General features: G+C 48.9%; 1 protein-coding gene across 4 annotated transcripts in view; it reads left to right on the forward strand.

Moving 5' to 3' along the window:
* The window catches only part of LOC135903595 (uncharacterized), a 1541440-nt gene that overhangs the window by 325392 nt on the left and 1191966 nt on the right, over positions 1 to 24082 (forward strand). For all 4 annotated transcript variants that reach the window (XM_070532127.1, XM_065433912.1, XM_070532131.1 and 1 more), the window contains exon 2: positions 487 to 565. Coding sequence is in view for 3 of the 4 variants with exons in the window: in XM_065433912.1 (XP_065289984.1) it covers positions 487 to 565 (79 nt within the window). In the remaining variant the exon portion in view is untranslated. The remainder of the gene's footprint in view (positions 1 to 486; positions 566 to 24082) is intronic.

Raw genomic sequence — 24082 nt, forward strand, 5'->3', positions numbered from 1 at the left:
AATACCTGATGATCATGTGTAGTGTTTTATGGCGCAATGGCCAGTTAAGGCCAGAGAGCGCCATTACGCATGGTTATTTTAACTATGTATTGCGGATAGCATAGACAATGAATTCTCATGATGGATGTGACAGGGCTGTAAAAGGGCCTAAAAACTCACTGTAAATTGCGCAAAACATATATAAAATAATGACACGGATCAGTTAGTGATGTGGGCTGTGGGAACAGGGTTTCGTTCAAAACATGATGCTACAAAGCATAAGAGTGACACAAGAACTTCAAAAGAGCTCTTGCATACAAGGGCTATTAATCATGTGCTAAAATTACCTGACCAAATGATTTTCAGGGTGTCCATTTCAACTAAGAACTCCAAGACGATTTGTAGATTAAGAAACGGTTCATTGCCACGAAAAAAGGCCGGGTGTAGTGGTATGTTCTCGCGATATGCAGAAGGGAAATATTTTTTTCCTTTCTGCTTCTATTGCAGGACATTGAATGAGCACATGGAGAACTGCGAGATTATCGACGCACTTACTACAAGTCGTATGATTGTTGCCAGTCAAAAGGTAAGGGTGAGTACTGTGTGCCCTATTCTTAATCGGCAAAGAAGTACTTCCTTATATCATGTTGTTTTTCCAGTTGTCCAGTTTCCTAGTTTTGGTTTTATCATCTGCAGCTTATTCAATACTTGGGTATTTCACTCTCCTTCTCAATGTTTCCTTAGCTTACGGCGTAGAAAATACTTGAGGTATGTAGAAGCAATAGGAATGGTTGCATCTGTGTAGCTAAACGTTAGTGACGTAGCGCTTTTGTCAGCAGCTTCATTGCCTTTTATGCCTTTGTGAAAAGGTGCCCAGCATATGACAATCATTTGATTGCACATATATGCGGAGCACAGCAGACTGTACAGCTTACTAAAAACTGAGTTCTTACGTTTTCTTGGACTAAGTAGGGCTCTGACTACACTTAATTACATCGATAACACATCTTTTAATCAAAGCTGGTCTGCCGACAATAAATGAGCGAAATCGTTCGGCAAGACTTAAATTCATGTACCAATTAATTAAAGGACACTACAGAACTGAAATCACCAATTTAGTTCATTTTTCATCAGGGTATGCGACCCGACAACGACATCAGCTAACTTTAACTCCTTTTCGCATCCGTAATAGCTGTTTTAAATACTCATTTCTTCCACGAACTATTACCGATTGGAATAACCTCACTAACAATGAAGTGCTGCAACCGTCACTGACGTTATTCGCTCAACATATTGCCCAGTCTGTGTTACGGCATTTCATCACTTTACTGTTCTATTGTGTATTTTTTTTTCCTGTTTCATATCTTATTCAAATGTATTCCTGATGCTGGCTGCAGAGCTTCAACCTGCACCTATATTTCTTTTGTTTACATTTTGCCATTTTTGTGAAACTGCCTAATTCTTTTCCCCACCCTGCTATAATCCCGATACCGGGATTGCAGTATCAATAAATAAAATAAATAAATAAAATAAATAAATCTGTAAACACAATAGCCCTGGCGAGACTTCTGAGCCGCATGTGTTGGACAGCCGAGAGTATAGCGTAGGCTTCCACTGTGAAGATACTTGTATGTGGATTTAGTGCCCCGGATATTGAAAATGAAGGTCCGAGAGCTGCGTACTAAACTCCATTGGAGGACACTGAAAGAATCTGTATAGTATTCTGCGCATGAGTAGTTCTCCTCAAGTTCACGAAAATTGGATTGTATATGGGCTTCTGGTGCACGCCTTGATATTTATACGAAAGAGATCTCGCAATGGATGGTCTGCCATTCTCATGGTACGGGCAGGTGAGTGGGAGCCATTAGGACATTCTCTGGAACTAAAGCACCTGTTTCTTCTGCCAGTGCTTTCAAACCAAGGTTCCACGGAAACCTAATAGCTGGGCGGTCACGAAATAGCCTGGCAGTAGACACGTCACGAATACATGAGTGGCATGGATGCTCCGCGTCTAATTTAACCTTGAAAGCATAGGAAAAACTTACATATGTCCTTTGGAAATATAATGACCATTTAGTAGACTCCACATACAGGTTTTCTACCGGACCTGTCCTAAAAGCGCCTATGGCCAGGCGTACACCCAAGTGGTGCTTTTTCTAGAGGCTCAAAAGGCATCTCCTGTCACTTCCCCAAGATGTGCGGAACAAGAGCTTCAGTAACTTAAGACACCTTACTCTCAGATACCTAAGGTGAGGGTGAAATGTTAGTTTGGAGTCTAATTCCTAAAAATTGCGTTCGTAGCTGACAGATAGCCGTTGTCCATTAAGATAGATAGCAGGGTCAGGCAGTATACCTCTTTTTTTTTTCTAGAATAGAACGTACGTGCCTATTTGGGAGTTTAACTTAAATTCATTCTCGTCAGCCCAATTATACAATTTGTTTAGGCCAACTTGTACATGTCGTTCACAGATAGAATTATTGCGCGATTTAACCCCAATTTGTACGTCATCCACATACACTGACTAAAACATTGTGCCTGATTTACCCTACATAGGGAACGTATTTTTACAATGAATAAGGCGTAGCTCAGCACACCACCTTGTGACATACCGGTTTCCGGTGTAAATTGATGAGAAAACATATTCCTGACACGGAACGTGCCATTAAACAGGTGGCTTTGAATCACGTTCAAAATGTTGCCTCGGACAACCATATCAGCCACATCACGAAGCATTCTAAAACGCCAATTTGTGTCGCATGCCTTTTCCATATCTAAAAATACCGATAATAAAGACTGCTTGCACTCGAAGGCATCTCGATATTCGACAAGGTGACCTGTTGTGGATCTACGCTCCGTAAAACCTCACTTCAAAGGGTCTAGTATTTTGCTGTTTTCAGGATATGGGATTAATAATAATAATAATAATAATAATAATAATAATAATAATAATAATAATAATAATAATAATAATAATAATAATAATAATAATAATAATAATAATAATAATAATAATAATAATAATAATAATAATAATAATAATGTTGATTTCCCATCACAAAAGATGGATGAGGCTGCAGGTAAAAGATGCACGAACAAACGGCAGCTTGACAGGGGTCCACAGCCCCCTCTACAGGGCGGCAGTAAAAAAGCTTACAGTAAGGAAATCAACGTCGAGAACATACATATACACTGAAATGGACACAAGCAATGAACGCAAATATCAACCAATGAGAAAGTCTAGGTACCTTGTACACAGTGTAAATTCGGCGCCTGTTTACTATTTTCTCAAAGAGTTTGCATAGGCAGCTAGCCAGAGCTGTAGGCCTGTAGCTGCTGGCCGAAGTCGGGTCCTTCCCTTTTTGAGAATAGGAATTATGACTACATGCTTCCAGGCAGATGGAATATAACTGGCATATAATATGACGTTAAAAAGTGATAGTAGCGTTTTGTGTGTTTCAGCGTGTAACTATGCGATCATCTCGTAAACTATTTGATCGTTTCCAGGAGCCGATGTTTTGAAACATTTTAGTGCAGCCTGTAATCCCACCATGGTAAATGGAGTTTGTAAGATTCTTCTTTATTTCCTTTTCGATCCAGAGTTCTATCGCTCCACTTGTCGCTGGTATCTTTGGAATGTATCGGAGTAATCCTATGAACTAGAAACGCACGGAAAATGTGCCCCTGGAGAATCATCTTGGTCCTAAATAGTGTCTCCTTTTGTGCTTACTAAAGGTAAAGGATGAGTTTAGGGACCTTTTATTTTGTTCACCTTGTTCCAGGCTTTTCGTTAGTCTTTATATGAATTTATTACTGATGTATTTTCCCCAACATTCCCGTTTAGGACGCCAGCATGTTCTTCTACCTTGTGAGTTTATTTTCTTGGAACTAACCAAGTTCTCCGCAGTTGGAGAGTCGCAAAGGTGACTCCAAGCCTTAGTTTGATTTCTACGAGCTTCCTTGCACTCCGCATTTCCCCAGGCACCACGTCGTTTGTAGGGTGATCCCTTTGATTCAGGGTACATAGTGATGCCACGTCAACTATAAATGCTGTCAGATATGCCACTGTATCGTCAATAGGAAGTGTTGAGGTCTTCCCAGGCCATGCGCGTGAGTTCTTTATAACGTTTCTAGTCGGCTGACTCGACTAGCTAGTGGCGGACGCAAGGAAAGCTTTCGCCACGTTTTGTAACTTTATGAGAATCGGGAAATGTTCGCTTCCATGAGGTTACTTAATGACGTTCTACTGTAGATACGGTACGAGTGTACCAGATTATCATTGAGGAAGCATGCACCCGGAGTGAATAGGAAGTTTTCACAAAGCGAGCCCTGGCATCTTGGCAGTCTCCCCAGAAATCTTTGTGTGCATAAAAATCTCCCACGACAATATAAAATTCGGGCAGCTCATTGATAAAGCTGTGAAAGTCTGTCATTGAATGGTGGTAGTTCGGGGGGATGTATTGGAAGGTAATGGTTACCAGCAAAATAAAGAGCACCACGCGTAGCACAACTGCCTGTAGGAGCGCTTTAAGCTGTAATTGCCGGAAAGCAGCACCCTTATCTACTACTATTGCTACACTGGCCGACGAGGCAAGAGCCTCGTTGAGGTCTCTTCGGTAAATGGCATACTGCCGGAGAAAGTTCGGGTGTGAAGGAGTAAAATTATTTTCTTGGACACACAGCACCTTTGGACTGCATTTATGTAAGAGTTCCTTAATGTCGTCTAGGTTGGGGAGTAGGCCCATGAGATTCCACTTTATTATTTTTGTATCCATAATATATGCGTTTTGTGTGTGTGTCTAAGAGATTAAATTAGATTAGCTCACGAGACCTTTCCAGGCCTCGAGATACGGGATTTTTCTATCTTCCCAGCGCGCTCGAGGGAGCTGTGCCGTTCCTTGGGTGTCTGAGACTCAGGAGTTGTGCTCGTATCCATCACCTCGTCTGAGGTGGTGGATACTGCCCGCGCAGTGGGAGTTTTCGGCCGATCTGCACAGACAGGGACCCTGAGTCCAACAGGCCTGGGGGTCTGCTGGCTTTCCATTGTCGGGGACGGAACAGCGTGGACTGTTCCAGTGAGGGAGCTGATGGCGTGACCACCGTCACTATCCGTTTGTCTTGGGCGGCCACGGAATGATGTGGTGCTGCCCGCCGGCGTGCCACATCGGTCTAAGAAGGCTGGACTGATTGTTCCAATAGAAAGGTTTACGTGCCTCTGGGGAAGACAGATTTAGTTTCATGTTGAGTTTTATTATTCGGTTTTCTCTTTTCCACGACGGGGAAGATTGTGAGTAAGCAGGGTGGTCTCCTTGATAGCTGGCACAGTGGGTTGTTGAAGTAAAAACGTCAGAAGGGTGTTTAATAAAGCTATACTTAGCACAAGTAGCAAGCCCTCTGCAGGTTTGTGACCGATGCCCAAAACTCTGACACTTGAAACATCGACGCGGATTTGGGAGGTACGGTATAACAAGAAGCTTACAGTAAGCGGTCTCGATTGATTATGGAAGAATGCTGGTTTCAAAACTAATAATTACATGCCTAGTTCGTTTTTCTTTGCTATCTCGCGGTATTTTAATCATTTGCATCCTGACAACACTAAGTTCGAGAAGGTCATCTTCCGAGATTACACCGCGCACTGTGTTGATTGACTGTGGGGGCATAATGAAACAGGAATGTCCTCAAACACTCCAAGTTTCGAGAGGTTCTCGTATTCTGGGTTATCACGAACTTCGAGAAGATCACCGCTTCCCAACTTTGTTACTTTATAACCTGGGCCTATTGCTTCAGTTAGAAATTTGTCTACAAGAAGCAGTGAGATCATTCGGACTATCTTAATTTCGTGCTGACTGTGAACACCGTGCTATTTGGGAAAGGTCCCTTGCGGTTGGATAAAAAAGTTGAATGGTTCATCGGTGCGCCCCCCCCCCCCCCCCCCCATTCAGGGAGCGATCAGGCAGTGGAAAAAAGACGTCTTCCATACCGAGTTGGAAAATTCGGCGGTGATCGTGGGCACCCACCACCCAGCCCAACAAGGGGATGCTAGAAGGTCAGGAGAATGCCTGCAGACGCCAGCCATGCATCGCCGCTATACCCTAATATAAAATACCCAACGTTGCATAATTACATCAGGCTGACCCTTGCCGCCCAGAATGTGGAGGTGAGAAGAAGTGATAAGAAGACAGGAAAGGAGAAACAGCAAGAGAGAAAGCAAAAGATTGAAGAGGGGGGCAGAAAAAAGCAACTGCCGATTTCCTCCGTGTGGGTCAGTCGCGAGGTGCCGTCTATGTGAAGCAGAGGCCAAAAAGGTGTCTCGACTCCGCCGGGTGGCCTTAAAGATCCAAACACCCGGAAAGATCCAAACACCCGGCATCGGCTCAACTCCCAGGATCCCCTTTTCCCCAGACACGGCTAAGCCCAGCATGGCTACACGCGGGAGGATCCAACTCTCCTGAGTTCGGGCACGTGGTGTCGCAACGCACCCAACGCCTGTTGACGCAGACGTCCCGGAGCGGGGAGACTCTATCTGCTTCGCCTCCCTGCATTTACTCTTCGTCTCTCTCTCTCTCTCTGTCTTTCTCTGTCTCTCTGTCTTATTCACATATTGTGTTAAACAGGAATGTAGTATCAGTAACGCGCACACGGACAAACGCATGGTCGTGCTCGTGCACACAATGCGGTTATGCTGCATAACTCTTCGACGTGCGTCACTCTTTCACCTGGCCTATACTGCAGCAATTGTGATCATTGGATTTGACCATTCCTAACGCGTCAGATGAAAGTCTATTGAGTTGCGAATTGCATATTATGTGAATATACCTTTCGGCGTGCCTTATGCAGGCATTATCTTGTCAGCACCTCCGATGTAATAATAGGTAGTTTCAGATCGCTTGGTGTTCTGGGCATATTATACTTATTTTCTTGCAGCTAGGTCTGCTACTCTAATTACTCACGAATTAAAAAGCTAAAAAATAAAGCTGTAAATTCCGTTAGGTTACGACTATACGAACATTCAAACACATGAGCTGCTACCTAAGTCGTGGCGAAGAGAAACGCTATGCATGCTGATCAATACTGGTTGACCTCGCTGAGGGGAGGAAACCACAAGACGGTCCCGACGCGACGGAAGTTGCAATGGCTCGGGCGCTGGTTGCTTCTTCGGTGCTGGTTGGTCGAGCAGCGAATGCATTCTCGCATGCATCGTCGTCTCTTGACGTCTGCCTCACCGCTGGAACGCACGAGTTCCGAGGCGCCCCTCAATATCTGCTGCCGAGCAACCGACATGCCGGGAACGGCTAGTGGATAGAAACGTGAAAGAAATTAATAATAAAAAACTGCTGCAGGAACCTAGTTTTCTACCGGAAAACACTTTCGAGACAACGCTCGCAGCTCGAATAACCCCAACAAGACGACAGCGTACAGTTACTGCCCCGGCGAACTGTGCGCATTGCTCGGAAAACGCGGACCCGCGACAACCAAAGATCTTAGCAGGAAGCCCTCAATCGAAGACGCATGCACGGCCACAGGCATCTCTCGTATCGTTCTGCTTTCTTCTTTTTTTACCGTCCTTGCGGAACGGCGTCGGGGCATAAAACATTCCTGCCATTGGGGTGCTCTGTGGCATTTGCTTCCGTGGTTGACGTTTCAAGAAAGAGCAAGATAAAAAAGAACAGCCTGGTGCATCTACGTTCCTTTCTGCTGCATTGGTCCTGCCAAGTCAATACTGTCTGTATAGGCTCGTCTCGTTATTTTCACGGCTCGTTGCCTGTTTCGTCCACTAGCTATGCTCCCGTTCAGAGACCCTCTTTCGCTACGTAGTTATATTTTTTCTTCTTCCTTTGCAGCCATGGCATAACGACTCTGGCCAGTAGCGATAGCTTCCAATGTAATTTCTAGTTGATTACTGACATCTCAAACATTTATTTCTTCTTTGTTGTTCCACTCTACGCTGCATGCTCTGGGTGTGGGTACTGATGCAGTGCATGGTACATTTCTTAATAACTAATTCTGTGCATGGCGCCAAGTCACGCGCTACTGAAAGTGCCTCAGCGCCAAGTAGGGAAGGGATAATTGGCCTGTTTGCACAGGTCTATCCTGTCACCAACTCTACCATTACCAAGCTGAAAGCCGTCTCTCTCTCCCTTTTTAACGTAATACTGTGCACAAGAAGAGTGGTGATTCGACCTTTGGATTATTCACGTTTATTTGTTCTAAGTAACTTTTATTTTTTTTATTTTCTGTTAATAAATGTTCAGAAGAGTCACCGTGAATTCAAAGCTTATGCATCATCTACCTTCAATTAAGTGTCTGTAGGAATGCTGCAATGGTCTCGCTAAAAGCTTATACTCGACTAAAGTAACACATTTCATGGCCGAACGTGCTTAACATAGGTGTAAATGAAGGTAGCGCAAAAATTGTAGCTTCACAAGGAAGGGTATCAAAAACAAGGGCAAACTTACATTGTTTATACACCGCAAGTTCCGAATGAATTTTGGGCTTTCCGTGCCAAAACACACAATTTGATTACGAGGCACGCCGTAGTGTAGGACTACGGATTAATTTCGACCCCCAGGGAATTTTTAGCGTGCCCCCAATGCACGGAACACAAGCGTTTTTGCATTTCACGCCCATCAAAATGCATCCGCCGCGGCGGAGATTTGATCCCGTGACGTCGTGCTTACCAGCGCAACACCATATCCACTAAGCCACCGTGGCGGGTGATTGGCAAGGTCCGCTAAACAAGTAGGAACTACCTCACACAAAGAACATATGCGTGAAATCCGGACTATAAAAAACGTTGTCCATATGTGTACGTCAAGAAAAGGATTCTCTCTATTTTAACCAGGTTATCAGACCTGGAACAGACTGACCCACGACTTCTTTGATCATAAAAAAGCTTCTGATACCAGTCATGCGTTCATGTTTCTACTACTACAGACAACGTTTATCTCCCCTGTACACAGGGATTAGAAGTGAATTTATTACAATGCTCTGCTAAATTAGGCTTTTCCTTCTCCTTAATATTGTGCAAATGTTTCCGGAGAGTTCTGTTGGCCCTATGTAGACCTTCCCCGAGCTATAGTATACTTGGTATTTGGCATACCAAACCAATGGCTCAATTCATGAAGGGCGCTACATGCTAGTTGTCACAAGGAGCCGTTTGTTGTTCGCAAGTATGGGAACAAAGCAATGACAGCTTGTTTGGGGCCAATGGCACAAGTGAGACCCTATAATTCTTGACGACCTCCTTCATAGAGTGCGACGCTCGGTGCACATATGACAATACCTCAAGAGACTTCACACTGCTCGCATTCTCGGCTTTTCCTTCATTCAAACCCCTAAGCTGTTGCACGAGGGATTAAGTTACTACGTCATTACTGCGATTCAGTTACTAGCCTGTTTCTTTGAGCTTACCAAAAGCGGGATAAAATCTACAGCGCATCTTGTGATGAAGCTACTTTTTGAGAGCTCACTCTAAGCACATTGTGATAATAACAAGTTTTGTCACTTTTATATGGGCAAACTCATGCGTTATCAAAGCTTTTCTCGGTATCTTTGTAACTTTTTGAGAAGACGTACGTTATAACAAAGCTACAAGAAATACTGATACATTAAATAGCAGACTGTGCCTTGAGAAAGTAACTGGCATTTGTTGTCAGGACAAAGAACCTTCACATGGTAGTATGCCTCTTAAAACAGTACTAATGTGTGAAAAGATGACACAAAAGGAATGGTTCATTCACCAAAGTGTAATGGTAAGTTTGAAGATTACTGCGTAAAATTCGAAATCGGTGTTCATGAGCCTCATAATAACAAGAGTCCTAAGATCATAGTCACCCTCTCGGAGCACGTGAGGGAATGGGTTTATCAGGCCCAGATGGCCGCCTGACATGAAGAAGGTAATGAGAAGGCAACTTATCGATGTCACTGGGAAGCACACAATAAATACATTCTACCAGTAATAACATATGAGGCTGAAGTTTGTGGGGATCGCACGCGCATCCCGATATCTCCGGAGCGGCCACGCGGTTATCACGCGATAATCACGTGCTCGCTCGCGGAGGGTAGCGAGGAGAGGGCACCTTCGCCACTCCCGCTGCTCTTCGCGCCTGGCCGCGACGCTGCAGCCAAGGCACCCCGTTCCCTCCTTTCCCTTTCTTGGAACCGGGGAGACTCCTCTCCGCCGCTCGGGAGAAACGCTATTCCCCCGACGGATCTTTGTCTCACGGTGGAAGAGCTAGCGAACGGCCGCATCTCAAATCCGCCGCTGAGACCGCCGCACGCCGTCCCCCCTGTTGCGCCCGGCCTTTGTGTGCGACTCACCGCCCCAGGGCCCGAGCGCGGAACCACTTTGGGTGAGCTGAACTCTTATCAGCCTCTTTTGTGGCTCCCACATTGTGCGGTTTGTTTCACCCCAGACGTGCGGAAGTCTCCGCCGCTGCGGTTGTGTTTTGTGCTGTATTTGTATGTGTTGTGGCTGTTGTTGTCTGTTGGAATCACTGTACACCAAGGTGAATAAACACCTTAGGTCGAGACTCACCCTGTCCCCACTGGCCTGAACCCGCCGTGGTCGCAACTCACTGCGAACCGCGGGTTAGGGGTCACAGCTCTGACTGCTAGGGCTGCTGCGAAAGTGCTAGGGAGCGACTGCCGCTCCGAGGCGCTGTGCGATCCAGAGAAGGGTCAGGTGCGCACGCGCGAGCCTGAGTAATACCCCTATATTTGGCGCCCAACGTGGGGCCAGAGGTGTGACAGGTTGAGTCTGTTTGTGTAAGTGATTGCCACGACACGAACGAACCATGGCAGCATACGGGGCTGATTTACAGCCGTTGTATACGCTGTCGCAGGTTGCTACCAACAGGCAACAATTCGAAGCGGCGGTAACTGCTACCGCTCAGTCATGCCCTGCGGCGAACACTAGCCCTGGGAATTTGATAAGCTTCGAAGAGGGTAGCGCGACACATGAGGCGCTCTCTCCGGCAGGATGTACCCTTGAAGGCGTGAGGCACATTACGCCGAACCCTTCGCCAGTGTTTGCGGAGAGCATGGAGCCACTGCGGGATACTTGCTCGACGCGTTCTGCTCCTGTGCCAGGCATTACTGGCCAGAGCGAGCCTCAACAGGCGCTGTTGCAGGATGCGATGCGCTTGATTGAGAGGTTGACAGGTGCCGTGCAGAACACTCTGCTGACATCTGCCGCCGCTGCTAGACCGAGAGTGAGGGTGGACTTACCCACCTACAGCGGGTATCATGATTCAGTTAGCGTCAACGAATACCTCGATCGCGTGCTGACTTACCAGCGCGCAACGGGGCTGTCCGATGACGAGATGCTGGAACGCGTCGTACCAGTGTCGTTAACTGATCACGCTGCCCGCTGGTTCCGGCTTACTGGCTACCGGTCTAGCACGCTGGCTGAGTTCCGAGCGGGATTACGCGAGGAATTCCTGCCCGCAGATTACGAGCGTCGTCTGCGGCGCGAGTTGGAGCTACGTACTCAGCATCCGGACGAATCCTTGCTCGAGTACGTCAGGGCGATGGACGAACTTTATCGTACCGCTGACCCTACCGCTCCGAACTGCGATAAGGTGGAGAGAGTCACACGACAAGCTCATCCCACCTTCGCAGCGTACCTAAGAGGCAGCAAGTTCAGGGATTTGGATGAGCTGGCCTCGGAGGCAAAGCGCATACAGGCGGACATACTCGCCTTGCGCTCATACCGACCTCCACCTCCAGCGTCGAGGGCACTTGAGCCGCGATGCGCGTGGAACGGGGACACTTTTCGCACTCGTTCCGGTGGAGATGGTGTGGTTGCTTTCAGTGACGGACAAATGAGAAACGGTTGGGGCTTATCTGACCGGGCTCTCGACCCGTACACTTATGCCATGCGTGCAGCATGCGCTGCCGATGGCCGAGGTATGCAGAATCGTGGCCGACATGCCGGCTCGATGATGCGAGAGCAGAGCGTGCCTGCAAGGGAGCAGTCGATAGAGAGGAACAATGGTCAAACGGCGCGAGGCACTGGACGCCAAGCCCGTCAAAGGCCGGCTCTCCTCTGTTATCGGTGCAACCAGCCGGGGCACTTCGCCCGGGATTGCAGACAGCCTGCGAACCGAGAGCACGCGCTTTCGGGAAACGAGCGGGGCCGCCGGTGAGCAATGCTGCATGGCCGGCGGCGGTTACAGCGGTGCGAAGTGAGACACACGAACTCCTTGCCCCGCTGGCTTGTCGTTTTGGATTACCCAGCGACACGCCAGTCCCGCTCATAGAGGTTACAGTCGCCCGGCGCAGGTTTTTTGCGCTGTTAGACACAGGAGCGAGCGCTTCACTATTTGGCGACGAGGTGTGTGAACATCTCCGTCGGAACGCTATCCGACTGAGAGAGAGTAATGTGACCTTCCGACTGGCCAGCGGCACGGCACACGCCAGCTGTGCTGCTAGGCTTGTGGTGCGGTGGGAGAAACGAGTGAGGCGACAGCGCCTAGCTCACCTTCCCGGCCTGTCGGTTCCTATAATTCTTGGTAGAGATTTCCTCGCCAAGACGGGCATTGTTATTGACGTCTGCAACGGAGGATATAGCGAGCGAGCATGTGGCACCCTGAAACCTTTCGTTTCATTTCAAAAAGCGTCAGAGACAACTTCGTTCGATGATGCTTCGCGCGCAGACCGACCAAACGATTGCCCGAAAAGGTCCCTCAGAACGGTTGCGGCCGGGTCGAAATGCCGTCCGGCCAACCGCGCTGAGAAAAGAGGCGCGGAGGGGAACTGCTCCCCTCCCGCAAAGCCCATAACCCCCGCTGCGGTGGCAGACTGTGCCGCAGTGAGGGGCGAACGATACCACCCGCTGCTGGACGACTCAAGCAGTTTGTCGGGGGAAGAAAAGGCTCGCCTCTCAGCGCTTCTGACTGAATATGATGCCGTATTCACAGAGCGGCCTGGTTGCACTACGCTATACAGGCACAAAATTGAGACTGGCGACGCCTCTCCGTGGAAGTGCAATCCTCGGCCGGTGAGTTTGGCTAAGAGGAAAGCACTAGACAGCGCTCTGGACGAACTGCTCGATACAGGCGTTGTTGAAAGGTCGGACAGCCCATGGGGTTTTCCTGTGGTGTTGGTTCCTAAAAAGGATGGGACGCCCCGCCTTTGTGTTGACTATCGCCGCCTGAACGAGGTGACACGCAAGGACGCATATCCGCTTCCTAGCATTCCCTCGATCGTATCCAACGTTGGCGGAGCGAAGTACTTCACTACGCTCGATGCAAGCAGAGGATACTTTCAGGTGGAGGTAGATCCCTGTGACCGAGAGAAGACTGCCTTCACGTGTCACAGGGGACTTTTCCAGTTTACCCGTATGCCATTCGGACTTGTCGGTGCGCCTGCGACTTACCAGCGCCTGATGGACCGTGTCTTGGGTGACGCAAGGTGGCACCACGCTCTTGCTTACCTGGACGATGTTGTGGTATACTCGCGTACCTTTGATGGGCACTTACGCCATCTCAGGGACGTGTTGGAGCGTCTGAGGTCTGCGGGGATAACGCTAAACCCGACCAAGACCCAGATCGCAGCAACCCGAGTAACGCTACTGGGGTTTAAACTGGATAACGGACGCCTTCTACCGTGTGATGACAAGGTTCAGGCATTATTGAACTACCCGTCACCGGAAGACATAGGCGGACTGAGACGCTTTTTGGGGCTGGCGAATTTCTATTGACAGTTCATCCCAAACTGCGCTGCACTGCAAGCCCCCTTGACAATGCTGTTGAGGAAAGGTGAGCAGTGGAGGTGGGGTCCCGAGCAAGAGGAGGCACTGCGCAACCTCGTAAACGCGCTCGTGGAAACCACCGAGTTAAGGCTACCAGATTTGAACAAAGAATTTGTCATTCATACGGACGCCAGCGACCTTGGCCTAGGAGCGGTTTTGCTCCAACAGCACGAAGGTAGCTTGCGCCCGGTAGCTTTTGCCAGCCGCTCTTTGACTCCCGCAGAGAAAAATTACTCTGTGACAGAAAAGGAATGTCTGGCGATCATTTTCGCTCTCAAAAAGTTTGACTACTATATTGATGGAGTCCCATTCATAATTGAGACCGATCATATGGCATTAACTTGGCTTAGGCGCTTAGGAGAGCCGAGCGGCCGGCTCGCGCGATGGGCACTTCTCCTGCAGCGATACGATTTTACCGTTCGCTACAGGGGAGGAAAGAACAACGTTGTGGCGGACGCACTTTCGCGCGCGCCCGTTGACTGTGAGAAGAGTGATATTACTACTCAACTCACCTCGCCCGAAACTGAGCTTGAGAGCGGTCTAACCGCTGCGACGATTGAGGTTGTCAGGAGGGGTAATATTAATACCCATCGTGACCCCTCAGTGACTCAGCCTAAGAGCAGAGTAACTGCTACACTGCTCGACGGCGCTGGACCCGAAGGAAGGGCGGATGAACCCCCTTCTCAGGACGAAAGCGTGAACCACTTGGACTGCGTCAGTTCAGTGGGGAGCGTGTTCGGCAGAAAGGAGCTGTTAGAGGCACAGCGGGAGGATCCGTTTTGTAAGAAAGTGTTTGAGGGGCTCCGGGAGCCCGGCGGCGCGGCCGCGGCGCACATGGACGCAGCTGGTATTGCTGTGGGTGCGCGGCGCTCTGAAACAGCTGGTAATGCTGTGAGCGTGTTGGATTCCTACCTGCTAGACTCTGACGGCGTCCTGCTGAGATACATTCCCGCGGAGAAGGATACACACGAGTCCTTCAAAGCGGTGATTCCACGCACGCTGAGAGGAGCACTTTTACGCTACTTTCACGATACGTGCCTGGCCGGGCATGCAAGTGGCCCTAAGACTTATCTGAAGTTGTGTCGCTTTGCTACCTGGCCTGGAATGAAGCGGGAGGTGATGCGCTACGCCCGCTCGTGCAACGTGTGCCAACGCGTGAAGCCGCGTGGTGGACGCCCACCCGGGCTCATGCAGCCGATCAATAGCCGAACACCGTGGCAAATTGCGCCATGTGACGTCATGGGGCCTTACCCCAGGACACCGAGCGGGAACCGATTCCTTCTCGTAGTCACAGACCATTTCAGCAAGTGGGTGGAACTGTTCCCCCTACGGAAGCTGACGGCACGCGTGATCATGGGAAAGCTGATCGAGGTGTTTACACGATTCGGCTATCCTGAGCAGCTGATAACGGACAATGCGTCCTACTTCACTGCCAAACTCTTCGTGGACTCCTGTGCAGCTCTCGGCATTAAGCACAGGAGAACAACCACGTACCATGCCCAGGCGAATCCCACTGAGCGTGTGAACCGCAACATCAAGCACATGCTAGTTGCATTTGCGGGGACGCACAATGAGTGGGACGCTTGTCTTCCTGAAATTGGATTTGCAATCAGGTCGACAGTGAATCGATCGACTGGGTATACACCCGCCACCCTCAACCTTGGGAGGGAGCTGCTGAATCCGGTAGAACTTACTCTACAGGAACGAAGCAGCACGGAACTGGTTGTTTCGTCGGCACGCGCCGATTATGCGACTGGGCTGCGCGCGAAGGTAACGGAGGCTTTACGAAAAGCGCGACGGAACCTGAGCACTGCACGTGCCGAGCAGAAAGCGCAGTACGACCGCTCTCATCGGGAAGTTCACTACAGAGTGGGCGACCTGGTGTTGAGACGGAATCACGTCCTGAGCGACGCCAGTAAGAAATTCTCAGCTTCTCTGGCGCCGAAATGGACAGGACCGTACCGGGTGCGAGAGACTGTCTCTTCGCTCGTGTACAGGCTGGCGGACTTGAAGCTAAGACCGATCAGCCGACCGGTGCATGTCTGCGATCTCAAACCCTACTATGACAGAGGGAACGAGTGGCCCGAGGAGAATGCTCTCCCGCGCCCGCAGGCAGCGGTATCGGGTGGCACGGCTCGACGTTCGAGCCCGGTGCGGCATTATAACTTGCGATCTCGGCAGAACTAACTCTGTCCGATTCGGGGAGGCTATTTTATTGTGCGCGATATCGGACGGAATGCTCCTCCGATGTCTAGCATGCAGGCTTCCAGAGCGAGCACGCGCTTTCTCTTTGGAAGAAGCGAGAGGGGCTAACAGAATTGTCGCAGCAGCAGACCGCCCGTCGGGAGCCGTGAAACAACCACCAAGCAAAAAGGAAAGACCATCTCCACTCCTGGTGGGGACGGGCAGGCCGCAAGCAGTCAGCAGCGCAGTGCAGGCAACAGGCGGCGAGAAAACATCCTCCGGCGGCTAACAGCGAGGTGAGAGGTGCAGCGGGCGACTTCCGGTCCGGAATGGCCGCCGCGGCGCAGAATTCTCCAAAGCGCACCGCACAGCTCCGCGACCGAGTTGCGAGCCCCCGCAACCAAGCATCCAGCCTCAAGGCCGAGCGAAAGACTTCACCCGCGAGGAGAGAGTGGCCTCCCGCTGCGCAACGGGTCGCAACCCGCCGTTCGTAATGGCTCGGCGAGCCTTTGACTCCGCACACTCAGAGTTTCTGTACACCAAAAAGGCGGGGCGATGGGGGCGACTGGGCCTGACAATACCTAAACGAACCAGTGGCCCATTCGCCGTCATCTCGTCGAAACCGAAAAGATCTTCCGTGCTCGCCGAAAATGTCCCACCTCGGTGATTCCCGCCGCAACGACGCGAAGAAGCGCTGGTCGGACCCGCGTAACCGCTCCAGAGGGGCCGAGCACTCCGGAAACAAGCGGCCAAAACAACATCATCGGACTCCTGCCGCTCCTGAGATTCCCGTGGCCGGCGGCCGGGGCAGCGAGGGGGTGACGAAAAGCCACCACGATACCCCCTATCACGCTGTACCCACAGGCCAACATCACTCGGCCGCACCGGGCGCTAAATGAGAAAATCGCTCGGTGGCGACGTGGACGTTCCAGGCCGGCACGGAGCCGCCCGTATCGTACTTTTCGGCGGCACCATGGAAAAAGCAGGAGCGGGCATACACGTCCAAAAGGAACGACCGGCTCTTCGCACCCTTCCAGGGCCGTACAATCTCGGAGCTGTCGCGCCGGTCGAACGGCGCCTGTCTTCCCCCGGATCCGGCCTCCGTGTTCTGCGAGTGCGGCGGGCTTCTCATCCACGAAAGCCACGAAAGATCGCGTCTCCATCGGCAGCGGATCGAGGCCATGGGAGACGGAGTGCCTTCAGGCAACGCCCCCGAGCCGCAGATGAACGCGGCCACAGTGGACGTCATACGGCGGGCGAGGGCTGACCCGCAGTTTGCGCAGTGGTTGCTGGAGGCAGCAGCGGGGACCATGCCGAAGGACCCTGCGGCACCATCATCTGCCTCAAGCTCACCGCATCAAACGCCACCACCCGGTACCTCAACCTGGCCTGCGGAGGCCGGCATTCCCGCGACACCGGCGGCTGACGGCGGAGGCTGCTCGCTAATCGAGATGGACTTCGCGACCTTGATGGCGGAGTAGCTGGCCCCTCTCGCAGGAAAGCCTCAGGTGACGGCGGCCTCTTAGCGGCTAAAGGGTTATTTTAAGGAGGGGGGGATGTGGGGATCGCACGCGCATCCCGATATCTCCGGAGCGGCCACGCGGTTATCACGCGATAATCACGTGCTCGCTCGCGGAGGGTAGCGAGGAGAGGGCACCTTCGCCACTCCCGCTGCTCTTCGCGCCTGGCCGCGACGCTGCAGCCAAGGCACCCCGTTCCCTCCTTTCCCTTTCTTGGAACCGGGGAGACTCCTCTCCGCCGCTCGGGAGAAGCGCTATTCCCCCGACGGATCTTTGTCTCACGGTGGAAGAGCTAGCGAACGGCCGCATCTCAAATCCGCCGCTGAGACCGCCGCACGCCGTCCCCCCTGTTGCGCCCGGCCTTTGTGTGCGACTCACCGCCCCAGGGCCCGAGCGCGGAACCACTTTGGGTGAGCTGCTGAACTCTTATCAGCCTCTTTTGTGGCTCCCACATTGTGCGGTTTGTTTCACCCCAGACGTGCGGAATTCTCCGCCGCTGCGGTTGTGTTTTGTGCTGTATTTGTATGTGTTGTGGCTGTTGTTGTCTGTTGGAATCACTGTACACCAAGGTGAATAAACACCTTAGGTCGAGACTCACCCTGTCCCCACTGGCCTGAACCCGCCGTGGTCGCAACTCACTGCGAACCGCGGGTTAGGGGTCACAGCTCTGACTGCTAGGGCTGCTGCGAAAGTGCTAGGGAGCGACTGCCGCTCCGCCGGCGCTGTGCGATCCAGAGTAGGGTCAGGTGCGCACGCGCAAGCCTGAGTAATACCCCTATAAGTTCGAAAGATAGAAAAAGAAACATCTCAAGAAGCTAGGGCCTGCACAACAAGTAGTTCAAAGCAAAATATTAGGTATAAGGTTCAGAGCAAGGAAAATGGCTGTATTTATGAGAAATCAAACAACCAATAATTTGGTTCCTATTGTGAGCAAGAAGAGCAGCTAGGTAAGCCACGTAATGTGTACAGATGTTAACCAGTAGAGAGCAACGTAGAAAAATGGCCGGCAGAAGAACATATAGATAATGAAGAAATTACTGACAGAAGTGAATAAAGTCAAAAAGATTATCAATATAAAAAAAGCAATTTGAAAATTTGCAAGCAAAAAAATGTGTGACTGTGATTCCACCTCTGGTTGACGTCGACGAAAGGTAATGTCTTCTTGAGCAAATTAGTGGTGAGAATTGGGTTTATGAACCATATAATTTATTCTAAAACGCACTCAGTGTCTCAAACGACCGCGCCGCGTCTGCTACCAAATGTGCAGGTGTGTCAACACGCTAGCACTTACAAGAGTACGATGCGACAATATTGCCCTTACAACAGAAATGATATCCGTCTTCGGAATGTGCACACAATTTTGGACTTCGCTCTCTCAAGCATCAGCCCACGTAAGAGGCTAGAAAGGCAAACACACAGTACAGAAAGGGGGGTAACTAACTAAAGCAAGACATTGTCTTCAAAATTTAAAGAATGTTTACTTGCTCACAACTATAGTTGTCCCATCGATGCACAAGAATGAGCACGTTTAGCAGACTGTTAAAAAGCACAGGTAACTGCAGATAGTTAGGAAGCTTTCTTACTGCACTGAACATAAGATACGTGAATGATAAGGATGATGATTACAATTAATGTCGATGGTGACGATAGGAATTCTTCTCTCGGATGAAAAACAAGAAGTCGAATTTTCGCCCAAAAGGCGAAGCATCGATTGCGATAGCGAACTTGTAGATAGGTATACGAAGTAAGGATATTGGTTTTATATTGGTCGTATGGACTTGTAAACATTCGCTCACTAACTAAATTAACAAGCACGGTGTCACACGCGCACAGGTAAACAAGAAGAGATGTCGCTTGATGAATGCTGAAACAGGTCGTGAAAACGCTAGAGCGAGGAATCGCGTCAGCAGCAACGAGCGAATTGACCTTACTTCATATCTCGCTTCAACGTGAACGAAACTTCGAAAGCGCAGTGCATGTGAAGCTACCGACACTGTATACGTGCAGTCTGCAAGCATCGCAGGTAGCTTTGAAGGTGAGGCCTGCGCGGGCACGCACTTTGGCCACTTCGCACATCGCTTTCAAGATAAAGCGCCCACACGGCCGCGCCGTAAACAGCAGCCGCCGGAGAAGAATGCCTGCTCCTTTCCCTCGCCTGAATTCCATGCATCCCGGCTAACAGAAGAGGTTGTACTTCCACCCCGCCTTTCTCGCTTGCGTCCGCGAGATTGAACCGTGCTCGCCGGTATACCCTTGCAAACTTTTCTCGCACATACAGCATACGGCACTTGGCGACGATTTCATCGCCCTTGGACTTTATACAGAACCTCACGGCAACGGCGACGACAGAAATGAGCCTGGAGTGTCCATATAAGCGCTGTCGTAATAAAAAGAAAAGATCCCACCGATGCTACAACCTGCGGCATATCTTTGCTGAGGAGCATGCATAGATAACCTGTCGTACTCAAGGAGCTTTCAGCCTACTTTCGCGCAACTGCTGTTGGCTGCAATGCTATCTTTTCGGAGCCTATTCAGGCACACATGCGTGGGTGAGAAAGCTCCTGAGAGTGCGATACTTTCACATATTGCGACTGCAATATCTGCGTTGTCATATATCTGCAACGACAGCCTCCTATCGAGTTCTTTAGGGACCACCTATATTTATCTGCTTTTTTATCGCCCTCGGCTACCTACCATCTCTTTGACGTAGCACTTACGTAAATGTGTTAAATATAGTGACTGTAAGCACTGTTTGCTATCGTCTGACCTTTCCGCTCCTGTCGACGCGCTTTTCCTGCGTCAATTCAAGTGTTTCTCATTTCGTGTTCGCATCGTTCGCGGCCAGTAACAGGAAACACTTGGTAACGCCTATTGTAGAATGCATTGACAAGCTCCTGGCTAGGCTGAACATGGATCAGTTGGCCTAAGCACGTAGCACAGATCGCAGCGAGAAAACAATATATAAGCAAAGCTTGAGAGAGCTTTTTTTTTTTTTCGGAAATACCTTTGCAACACTTATACCATATTAGCCGTGCATTTTTTTTCATTCATGATTCATATTGTGACTTTTGTGCTGATATGCTTTGGCACTGCATTCTATGTGCGGCTTAGTTTTCTCTTCAAAAGAATTCGGAGTCATAGCTTTGTGTGAAATTTCTAGCCATGTTTTTGTTGTCTTCGTTGCCATAACACCCCCCCCCCCTCCTCTTTTATTCCTTAATAACCCTACAGCAGGCTCCCTTAAGGAAAAATAGGTGATTACCATGAAACATTTATAACGCTGTCCACATTTCCCCCACGCTTTAAAAACGTACAGATCTGTACTGTGAAAACCTTCAGCAAACTATTTAAGTGATTTGTCATAATGTGATGGAGCTTTCCTTTGGCGGCTCTTAATGGCTTATCAAGTCAGTGAACACAAACTAAATGGTTCGTGACAGCAGATTGACCAGAAGAAAAGAGTTCATACATTTAGATGACTTGGGCAGGTGTGTAATTTAAGATTATGTTACTAATCGCTCCTTCTGTCACGCACTGTTTTTGCCGAAAATTTACGCATAAGTTGTGCTGCCAAATAAGGTAAGCGCAGTGCTATCCGCAAAAAACTAAAATGTGCCGTATACGTCAAACGGAATCCGGGTGTCATGTAAGACTACACATAGGAAGCTATGCAGGGTGATAATTTTGAAACGTTGTGGAAGTTTTCCAACTCACCCGTGGCAGATAGAACAATTCTTTTCCCTAAGCTGGATTATTCAAGGAGGCATAGGTTACTCGCACGAAAAATTGAAACACATATTCAACTAATTAACACATATTATAAATTGACTGCCTAACTAATTACTTTACAGCACATATTACAATTTACGCATTGCGACCTGTGAGCCTGTAAGACGTATGCACTTAAAATGAATTTCCAGTATGACATCAGTTTCCAGATATTATTTCACAAAGTGTGGCATGAAATAGATGGGCGTCGCAGTTACTTTTGTACTTCAATGTGTAAAACAGAATTTTGCTAGAAAAGTAAGCGGAACCACAGGGCATTTTTTATTGCAAGTTTGATGGCGCATATCTCCAAACTGTGGTCATTCTGGAAATTCATTAGAAGTGGATAGGTCGTGCAAACACGCCGGCTACAAGCCCTAAATTGCAATATCTGCCGTGAGGTAATTATTAGCGGATCTCTAATATTTCTTTAATATGTGTTTCAATTTTTCGTGCAAATAATGTCTGCCTCTCTGAATAATCCAGCTCAAAGTCTAGAATTATGTTATCTGTAACAGGCTACTTCTTTTTTCTTTCCATAAAACTTAAAGTTGATCGCCCATTAAATTGACTTATTATGACACTTCATGTATTAAAAATAAAAATAGGTTCTGGGTTCTTGGAGGCAAAAGAAGAACAACAATCCGATTATGGGGCACACCGTAGCTGGGGACTCGGTATTATTTCGACCACCCGGAGTGTACGTGCACCTAAAACTAAGTACAGAAGTGTTTTCGCAATTCGCTGTCATCGAAATGCGGACGTCGCGGCAGGGATCACACCCGACACCTGCAGATCAGCAGCCTAACGCCGCAGCCACTGTACTAGAGCGGCGAGTACTGTACTTATTGGATTCCGAATTAAACGTTATGTACCTCATAATTACAGTTATAATGAAATAACTGAACGCTAGACCTCACTTAATTAGGACAGACTTCGCCTCGCTTTATGCTTTAACAAATAATACGGTGACTACATTGAAACTCTTCATTCTGCCCTTGCGTCAAGCAAAACGATGCCTTTCTTATTGCGCGATATTGTGAGCAAGATATTTAACAGCGCGCGCTATTACACCGTGGCCCTACAGCAGCGGGGTAGAGCAGTTTTGTCCAACTTTTTTAGCCGACTACGCAGCCTTTAACTATATGTTAAGCTTAGGCATTTCAGAACGTGCTGCTGCCAGGCTCTGCACATAACGCGGGAGTGGATTGAGCATTTCTATTAGCCCCGGTGGCATCTTGCGATGAATTCGACAATGTAGGAAGCGCACAAGAGTTTGACGTTTATAAATTTGGCGCGTTCATGCGTACTAAAGTAAACATGCGAGTGAACACGCGACTGAACATCTGCATTTGTGCGTAACGCGTGTAGTTCGTTGGAGCTTTACGCATGCATAAAATTATAGCCCTGGAGTAGTTAGGCGTGTAGATATTGTAGAAACCCTAGAGAACTGATTGTATGGCTGCGTTGAATGTTTAGAGGGACGATTTTCTGTTCAACTAGATATTCGGTGTCGCAGCGCTTTGTAATATACCGAAATTACACTATATGATATGCGCATTCTGAGGCCCGCAACGACGCTGACCGCAGAAAAAGAAGGTTTTTTATCCTCGATAGAGCTCCACAAAAAAGACCCAGAACTTGAACAAGCTGGTGTGCATTCATCTTCAGAACAAAGCATCTATCATCCAGTAGGAGCATATGCGGTTATACCTGTTCGACTGTACATATTGTTCCTATTTCAAATAAGTGTTACATAGCGGCGCATAGGGCAGGTATGGTTTTCTGCTTAACTTCGTCTCTTCGCTTTCTTCTACTGAAGACACAACAATACAGCAGAGGAGAGAAAATAAGTAAGATTTAGGGACTTCGAATCATGCATTCTGAGAGCTGTTAGTAACATATTTTCTGTTTCCCAGCGCATCTGCGTAAACCTATGTGCATATTTATTTAGAAATCGCAAATCGCATCGTCGCACAGTGGATGGCGCACTTTCCGCTCTTACGGCCAGACTGTCCTTGGAATGCCGTCACTATATATCTATATATATAGATATATATGTTTTAACCCGAAAAAAATAAGAAGAAAGCAACAAAGATTGTATAGCGAGTTTTCAAGGACCAAGGGATTACTGAAAATCGGTGTGAGAGAAACGTAATAAAAACATTTTTATTTTCGATTATTGTTGCAGCAAGGCTTGTAATCCCGCGGTTCGTCGCCTAGTCTTACGTCAACCGAGAAATAACGGCAGCTGGCGTCGGTATGTGCATTTTTTTTTTCACTTTCCTTGAGGCGGGTTCGTTCTGCGTGTTGCCGTTAGTCTTCAAATCGATAACTTGGTCGGAGACGTAAGCAGTAAGCAGCATACTCCCTTCCGCCTGCAGGCGATGAGATGCCCGGTTATTGTGGCACGCACAATTGCGCGCGGTCATTTATGCTTGCATGCGTCTCTCGGCAGAGCGTGCCTTCGACAGCCTTGATACAGATGCGGAAGCGCGTGTTCAGAAAACAACTTTTTTCTTGTTTCTGAGAAAGCTCGAGAGAGAAGCCGGAAAAAGGGGCGACACTGCAGGGTCCTAAATTACGGTGCTCAATCTTCGGGAGTGCCCGAAGCAAGCTGGAAAGGCGAAGGAAATGTTTGTGCTGCTTTTGTCAATACTCGATTTCAATTAGGTGGGAGAGGCGCAGCCTAGCGGAGGCATCCGAAATTGTCGCATGCAGCGAATTATTCTGTTCTCTCGCGCGTTGATCATAGCTTGCTTTTGTTCTTTTGTCCTCATGCATTTTATATATCCGGCTCCGCAATTCACAGCGAGCTTCTCGATCACCTATTGCCCGTGTGTTCCGTCAGCAGCCATGTACACTCATATTATTATA

The sequence above is a fragment of the Dermacentor albipictus genome, chromosome 1 (genome assembly GCF_038994185.2).
Source record: "Dermacentor albipictus isolate Rhodes 1998 colony chromosome 1, USDA_Dalb.pri_finalv2, whole genome shotgun sequence".
Taxonomy (NCBI): Eukaryota; Metazoa; Arthropoda; class Arachnida; order Ixodida; family Ixodidae; genus Dermacentor; species Dermacentor albipictus.